This window comes from Mauremys reevesii, linkage group 1 (assembly GCF_016161935.1).
Source record: "Mauremys reevesii isolate NIE-2019 linkage group 1, ASM1616193v1, whole genome shotgun sequence".
NCBI lineage: Eukaryota > Metazoa > Chordata > Testudines > Geoemydidae > Mauremys > Mauremys reevesii.
In genome coordinates, this window is record NC_052623.1 from 73,542,329 (window position 1) to 73,551,008 (window position 8,680).

Below are 8,680 nucleotides of genomic sequence, written 5' to 3' on the forward strand. Positions count from 1 at the left end.
GGGCCAGATTCTGATACTCTCACTCATGATAAGTAGCACCTTACTCAGCAAATAGCCTGCAGATTTTAATGAGTCTACAGTGGAGTAAGGTACTACCCAAAGTGGGTGAATGTATCAAAATCTATATATAGTTGCACTGCATACCGTTAAAAAGCAAGAACCTGATACTGCACCATTTAAGTCAATTTGAGCCTTGCCATTGATTCCAGTGGGTGCAGGATAAGGTTCCTAATAACAATTTTGGAGTGTATTAATTTTTGGAAGTAGTATGCTTTTTAATAATGTGCTATGAATTAAATTAAAGATAAACGAAAGAGTAAATATCTAGATAATGATGAAAAATTGCTTGTAAACCGAGTGGTACTCTGTTTTATCATTAAAATGTTAGCACCGAGATAAAAAGTTATTATGAAAATATATAGCTTTAATTTGCAGACATATAAACACTTTTGGTACAGTACAGACATATGATGCCAGAAATCAAAATGATTAGTTTTAAGCATAACACTTATTTACCTTGTTTACACAGATAAATTTGATAACCATCATACAACAGATAGTTCCCAGCTCTTACAATGAAGTGAAAATGATGCATCACTGATAAACCTGCTGCTTTGTTGCAGAGGGTGCAGCAAAGAATAAATTATCGAGAAAATATGCCACCAGTCTTACAAATATGATTTTGGAGTTGATCTAAAAACCAAAACCAATGAAAAGGAGCCTGGAATAGTAGCCAAAAAAGGCAGAAATCAGATCTTTCACATGAAATACCAACCCAGAGAGGAGAAATCGTCAGTATAAACTAAGTTCTAGAATTGCTAATAATGTGAAGTGTTTTTTTGTTTTCATCTGACAGATTAGCATCAGAAGTATCACATAAAAATATCTGTTACACAACCAAAGTGATGGAATACGGCTGACAGATTGCTGGAAGAATAAAAATATCAACACTTCTGGGACAACGAAGGATTTAGCCATTCCCTTTCTTCCTTGCATCTGGCCATATTTACTGAGATGGACGTGTGTATGTGTGTTTACGTTTGTTGTAAGAAATATTAAATACAAGTTTTTCCCTAATAACGGCAAGTAAACTGTTGGAGCAACAGTAGTTTGTGTGAAGATATTAAGTCTGTAATAAGTGAAAGATGAAGATGTTACAGCAGTTCAAATTCTGATTACATGACAATATTTTGCATCTTTGCTCAACAGGAATTGCACTTCTTGTTAATGCCTTCTCTATCATACTAAGTATTATGCATGAGGTAAAAATTCTGTTTGTTTTACTAGTGCATGTTTCCTCCTCTCCTTTTTTATCATACATCCAGTGGAATACACATTTCTTTTGTGTAAATATATGTATATCCAGATATGTTTTATATTAAACCCCATAAATATACTTTGCATTAATCTCATAAACAGTACCTCAAACAGTTCCCTGCACAGGAGCATCTGATGCCCTCTTGTGGTTAAAATGACTTTTTAAACTTTTTAAACTTAAGTTTAATGCATCATTGTCTTACCTTCCTCTCTCTGTATAATCACTGATATGATGGGTTTATGATAGCTGCAAATGGTGTTCATGTTTTTATAGACTCCTTGCTAGCAGTTAGTACGAAGATTTCATTAAAAAAGCTGTAATCGGAATTTGACTTAAAAAACCTGTAAACAGCTATTTACAATTATAATATTATTAAGTTATAAATTAGTGGTCCTTCATTGTAACTGCTGTCAACATACCCAATCTGGGCATTGTCCAAGGTTTGTTAGACAGCAGTTTGGTTTATCCACATGGAAACATCAAATATTAGAAATCTCCATTGGTTTCTTCTCCAACATATGAAGGTCAATTCTTCCGTTTAGTGGGATTTGTACTTCCAAATTTTCATCTGCTCTGTGATGCTTTTTCCCTTTCCGTAAACAGATGTAAATGCCCATCCCAGTTACTAAAGTGATTGACCCCAAGCTTATTATTGACAGGGCTACTAAGGTAGGCACGCAAGATGGTGACTCCATTTTTTTATGCGTAGGCTCTATAGATATTTGTGGCTCTTTTTCCTCTATATTAATGTCGGGTTCCTTTCTTAACAAGCTTTCAATATAGCTCTCATTGCTCACTGTGTCGTTGACAAAAAGGTTCACCATAACTGTGGAATGGAGGGGCTCTGGATAGCCATGATCACTAACTTTTACCAGTAGTCGGTAGAGACCATAGTCATTCTGCATCAGTGACTCTTCCAAGGTGATATTACCAGTTTTAGGGTCAATCCTAAATGATTCAGGTCGTGGACCTCTTCTACCTATGATGCTGTAAGCTATGACAGCATTCATGCCAGTGTCTTTATCTACAGCATAGACTTCTGTGATGGGAGAGCCAGGAAGAGTAGAAGGAAGTACCAACAAATAAGATGTATTAGACTGAGGAAACAAGACCAGTGGGGGGTTGTCATTAATGTCCAGAAGAAGGACAGTTATTTTGGCAGTAGAAGAAAGGGCAGGGTCACCTCCATCAACCGCTTCAACCCATAAGACATAGGAACTTTGCTGCTCCCTGTCGAGGGAGACCTTAGCTCTCAAAACTCCTTTGCCAGTATCTATCACAAAAATATCACTTCCATTTACAACTGAAAGGGCTACCCATCCATTTTGCCCTGAATCAGCATCTGTAACACTGATAACTCCAATTTCCCCCAAGCCTGGAAAGTTTTCCGGTACAAAAAAACTGAAATCCTTATTGATAAATCTAGGACTATTGTCATTTTTATCCAACACTGTGATGGTGACAGTTGCTATCGATTCTCTGGGAGGCAATCCAGAATCTATTGCTTTAACAGTATATCTGTATTTCTCTTTTTCTTCTCTGTCCAGCTGAGTGGAAACTGTAAGAACACCTGTAGTCTTATCTAAAGAAAAATATGAAGGGGCATCAGGCCCTAGAAAATAGGACACTTTCCCTCTCTCTCCACTGTCAGCATCTGTTGCATGCAATTTGGTCAAAAATGCATTGGGCGCATTATTTTCTTCAATAGATAATTCTATTAATTGTTGAGGGAAAACTGGTGAATTGTCATTATCATCCAGAACCTGCACTTTAATTATCTTGTTTACATGAAATCCCTCTGAGTTCCATGCAACCACTGATATTTCATAGAGCTGCTGTACCTCATAGTCTAAAGGCCTCGTAGTCTCTAATAAATATTCGTTATTGTATGGTTTGTATGGTGACAGTTTGAATGGCCCATTGCCATCCAAAAAGCAATCCACTTTATATTTTTCGTCTGGGTCTTTTATAGTAAAAAATGCTATTGGTGTGTTAACAGGCTCCAGTTCTTTCAAGTAAACCACACCTTCTACTTCATTAGCTATAAAACGAGGGACCACTTCAGGGGGTCTCAACATGACTTTGATGATGGACACCAGCACAGTGATCACAGCAGGGATACAACCAGGACCGTTGGCCAATATAGTCAACCTATGGAGCCGGGGAGCATCACCATCAATCTTACTGGAGAGCTTGATGGCTCCTGTACTTTCGTCCAGATGGAACAAGTCTCTTGATGGCTGGGGGACCTTTTGACTGTAAGAGTAAGAGATCTGGGCATTGGATCCCAGGTCCATGTCAACTGCGTGGATGGTGGCCACATGCGTCCCTGCACTGGAATTCCCATAGACGGTGATGTTGAGTTGAGAATCACTGAACTGGGGGCAGTTGTCGTTGATGTCACTGATGCCAATGGTGAGGGTGGCACTGCCCAGCAATGGTGGGGTCCCCCCATCCTCCGCGATGATGAGGGTGACATACTCCTCCCTGTCCTCCCTGTCCAGGGCCCCCATAACAATCAGGTAGGGGGTCCTCTCCCCACTCTCATTCTCCTCCACATCTAGGGTGAAGACCCCATAGTCGTCCTGAAGGCGGTAGGTCTGGACTGCATTGGTGCCCAGGTCAGGGTCGAGGGCTGGGTGCTCTATGGCCAGGCGGGTGTCGACAGGGGCGTTCTCGGGTACCCAGAGGCGCATGTTGGGCACAGGGAATTGTGGCGCATTGTCATTGACATCGCGGATGGCGATCTTCACCTTCACTAGGCGGAAGTGCTCCTGGGGCAGCACCAGCACATCCAGCAGCAGCAGGCAGGGCTCCGAGAATGGCACCGGCAGAGAGGCAGGTGAGCCAGCGCCAGTCTCTAGGCACAGTGCCTCGCGGTCAATCTGCAGGGCTGAGGTGTGCAGCTCCCCCGAGCGGTTGTCCAGGCTCACGTACTGGCCACCCAGCCCCTGGGATGCCAGGCTGAAGGACAGCGCAGGCTCCCCGCGACGGGTCGGCGGCCCCTCCGCAGCCACCCCATGCAGCCGCAGGTCCTGTGCCAGGCTCCCGATGAGCACTCCGGCCGGCAGCCCCTCGTTGAGGCTGTAGAAGAGCTCGGTGGCACGGCTGTAACTGGCAAAGCAGTTGAAAGGGCCGATGAAGAGCAGGAAAAGGAACAAATGCTAGGGAGAGAAAGGCACAGGGGATTAGAGAGGGACTTCCCTGGCACACACCCATCCAGCCCACCCTGCCCACAAGCTGCACCCTCTCTGCAGTGAAATGCACCATCTATGCCCCAGATACACCCGTATCTGCACCCTAAATATACCACCATGTGCACCACAAATACACCACCACCTGTAGCCCAAATCTACCCCAACTGGACCCTAACTACATCACCATCTGCACCACAAATATGCCACCACCTACCCTCTAAATACATCACCATGTGCATCACAAATACACCAGCTAAAAACCAGTCACCTGCCCATCTATTCTCCAAATATACTACCAACTACCCACAAATACACCACTACTACCCCCCAAATACAGCATCACCTGCACCACCAACCATACTCCAAATACACACCCATCTATGCCCCAAACACACCACCATCACACCATACTTTGCACCTCAAATACCCCATCCTCTGAACCATCACCTGCATCCTAAATACACCACCACCTACACCCCAATACACCATCAGTGCCCACAATACACCACCATCTGAACCCCATATAATTTATACCACAAATACACCACACTTTGCACCTGAAATACACTGTTCTCTGAACCATCTACACCCCAAATATACCACCACCTGCATTCCAAAACCACCAGTCTACACCCCAAATATATCATAATCTTACCCAAAATACACCATTTTCACCACCATCTTTCACTCATATTCACCACTATGTGCATTCCAAATACCCAAACGTTTGCCCCCTAATGACACCACCAAATACATTAGCTCCTGACCTCAAATGCACCCAAGCCATCTGCAATATCTGTTCCTCACACAAACCCACATAACAATGTGCACCAAATACACCGTCTGCATCAGATATGCCACCCTCTGCACCCAAAAAGGACACGTGCACCACTCACCCCCCTCAAAGAAACCGCCTGCACCAAATACACCACACACGGTGCACCAGATGCATTATCCACTTCGCACAGACAGTCTACACCGCCGCATCCATCAAACAGGTCATGCACACCAACTATCATAACCAAATAGACCATGTCACAAATGTGCCCATTCTCCTCCGATGGCCCTGTTGCACAACTCCCAATGCAGCCCCGTGTACACCAAACAGACTATGCAGGGTCCTCGTAGCGAAGTTTACCATCAGCACCAAGAACACCTCACACAGAGGGGCAAAGGGGGCTCCCCGTTCATGTTGCCCAGAGCTCGGTGTTCAAGTTTCATTTCCCGTTTAACAGGTAAGTACTGACCCTCACCAGCCCCCTTCTCCCTCCGCAGGACTCACACGAAACGCAAACAGAAGCGCCGGAAAAGATTATGCAAAAGAACTGGCCCTTTCTGATTGCCAAGCCAGCCTGTAGCCCTCTGCGTTTGGAAACTGAGTCGCGTAACTTCGTCTCCAGCCTCGGGGAGTTCTTCTCCCCTCCATATAAAACCATTCTCCTTCCAGTGTAATGGCTTAAACGGTTCTTTAGCATAAACAGACCCCCCGCCGCGGCTTTGATGGCTGTTGGTAGAGGTGCTACAGCCAACAGGACCCCCTGATCGCTCACGATGAAGTTTAGATCGAGCTAGAGCATTTGCTTTTTTTTAAAACCCCTCCGCTTCTCCTGGCCACGAGCTCGCAACCTGCAGGGCTCCCCCGCACACATCCCCTACCTGCAGGTTTCTGGGGCTGGTGGTGCGCCCAGCGCCGCGTAGGTGCCCCATCTCCAGCGGCCGGTGCCTGCTCCTCGGAAGCCAGCTTGTTCCTAGGGCTTGCGAGCGCCTGCCAGTCCCTGGGTAGTTCATTCCCACTGAAACTGCAGTCATTTAGCTCCCGGCGCGAAGGCAGCAGAAGACACTCCCCTCTCTGCTCATGCAAATCGCTGGGAGAACTTCAGCCAATAGTCACAGGCACATCACTTGACAAAGGGCTCGGACGGGGGAGCGAGGGAAAGAGAGACGCGGCCGCCGGCGCTCTCTGCTCCGGCTGCTGTGGCGAGGCGCACGAGGAGCCCTGTGTGCAGGAGCGCAGAGCCCCGGGGGCCGGAACGCACCAGCCCACCGCTAGGCTGAGCACCGTGCACACACCGAGCTCTGCCAGCTGAGCTCCCTCACCAGCTGCAAACCCGTCCAGAGGAAAACACTGTCCACAGGCGCCACCCTCCCCGGTGCATTCCGCGGGGACAGCTGGCACTGTGCCCTCGGGCTCGGGGCAGCGTTTCGGGGGACGCTCTCTTTGCAGACTCGAGTTTGGGGGAGGCCAGGATGCAGCGAGTGCCACTGATGCGTGTCACCCTGCCCAAAACACTGCCCAGGAATCCGGGACAAACGGCTGCGATCCGGACTGAAGCTAGTAGGCAGGCTGGATTGTGGCGCTAACCAACTCAGTCTAAATTAATCCAGCCGCAGCAGGATATACAGTCATATTTTCAGCCTGAGCTCCCAAGGAGAATGGGGGGCGGGTGTCCTGTAAAATGGGGGTAATAGCAACAGCGTTTTCCCTTCTTGCTTTGGAATCTTGTTGTCCTTTTAGTTAAAGAATAATCAATTGGATCTGAATCAATAGGCTCATTGGAACAATCCAATTTCTATCATGTCAGGTCTCTGATAATGTTCCCAATGCAGTTTGATGTATCCCTGCACTGCTCCCAACTCCTCTTTCTCCTTCACAGCAGATACTCTGGGCCTGATTTTACCTTTTTATACCATCCCTTTCAGTTAGAAGGTTGTTGACCTCCTGGCACCAGCCATCTAGCTGCTCCTAGGGACCACATTTCACCATGTTAAGAGTTAACTTGGCCAGAAAGAGTTTGTAGCCAGGGTGCAGTCTCCACTGAGTGAAGGTCCACACCCACATTTAGTTAAATTAATCCACTGCGACTACTCCTGGATTCCTCACTAAAACCTCACAGCAGCAGCTACTAATAGTGCTTTCTACACCCGACAGCTGGCTAGCAGACTTTGTCCCATCCTGACAAAAAACTACCTGGTGTCATTGGGTACGTTGACACTGTCAGTTTAAAAAACCTACAGCATGGAGTGTTAGAGCCCAGATCAGCTGACTCGGGCTCACCTTGCTTCAGTTGTGGGGCTGAGAATTGCAATGTAGACCTTCAGACTCAGGATGGAGCCTAGGCTGCGAGACCCTTGCCCTTGCCGGGTTTCAGAGCCCAGGCTCCAATGTGTACACTGCAATTTTACCCTAAACCCGAAGCCCCGCAAGTCCGGGTCAGCTGACGGGCCAGCCACAGCTGTGCCGCAGGTCTTTTATGACAGTGTAGAAGTATCCATTAATACATGCTTTGGTTATTTCCCAGCTGGACTACAGCAATGCAATGTATCTAGTCATGCAGCCATCAGGTTCTAAAAACCCCAAACTTGTACAGAATGCAATGATACTTTTCCATATCAACACAGACTACTGAAAGTACAGTAAATCTGCCATCTGCTTTTTCCGTTGGCTCTCCATAGAATATCAGGTTAAATTCAAGATCTCTCTGCCTTAATTTTTGAGGTGCCGAATGGTTTGGGCCCCCAGATACTGAAGGAGTCTCTAATGCTCCATGATGAGGACTCTGGCTGACAGCTATATGTCTCAGGTACAATAGAGCTGTCCACTACACGAATAAAAGTTAGATTGTGTAGCAGACAGAGCTGCCTTGGTGGCCAGCCCAGGACTGTGGAATGCACTCACCCAGGATCAAAGAACAACCTCAAACTTCTCTGCTTTCCATTCCAGGTGCAAGGTGCAGCTCTTGGACCTTGCCTTGAATAATAAAAACACAGCACAGCAGACAGTACATAAATAAAATAAATCAATAATAATAATAAACAAACCAAAAACAACCCCCCACCCCCAGGAGAAAAAAAGGGAAAAAGAGTAAAACCAGACTAAATAAGATCAGTCTCATGGTTGGATATACTTCTGGAAAGCACTCAGATATTACAGTGGTGAAGAAACTGTAAGAATCTGAGTAGAACCCTCTGACACTGACTCCCTCTGAGACCTCAAGCAAGTCAGATTAGCTTCTCTGTCTTATTCTTTCCAGCTGTAAAATACACAAAGAACAAGAGTGTTTTTAGGATTTAGAGTCCAATCCTGCTTTTACTGAGGTCAATGGGAGCAGGAACAGACCCTAATTTGTTCAGTAATTCCCTTTGAAACATAGGTCTGGTCTACACT

The 8,680-nt window shown here is 46.1% G+C and overlaps 1 protein-coding gene across 1 annotated transcript; it reads right to left on the reverse strand.

The window, feature by feature from the left end:
* Window positions 1-403: 403 nt before the first annotated feature.
* Window positions 404-6,295, reverse strand: PCDH20 (protocadherin 20). The gene is made up of 2 exons (XM_039521468.1): window positions 6,172-6,295; window positions 404-4,482 (listed from the first exon to the last, which is right to left on the reverse strand). The coding sequence occupies exons 1-2, from the start codon at window positions 6,220-6,222 to the stop codon at window positions 1,798-1,800; spliced, it is 2,736 nt and encodes a 911-aa protein (XP_039377402.1). The 5' UTR covers window positions 6,223-6,295; the 3' UTR covers window positions 404-1,797.
* Window positions 6,296-8,680: the final 2,385 nt, after the last annotated feature.

What these genes read in the sequence shown, in the direction of transcription:
- PCDH20 (XM_039521468.1), bottom strand. Translation starts at nt 6,222, where the DNA reads ATGGGGCACCTACGCGGCGCTGGGCGCACCACCAGCCCCAGAAACCTG. An exon ending in CCAGCCCCAGAAACCTGCAG is followed by an intron (nt 4,483 to 6,171) that starts GTAGGGGATGTG and finishes TTCTCTCCCTAG; the next exon opens with CATTTGTTCCTTTTCCTGCT.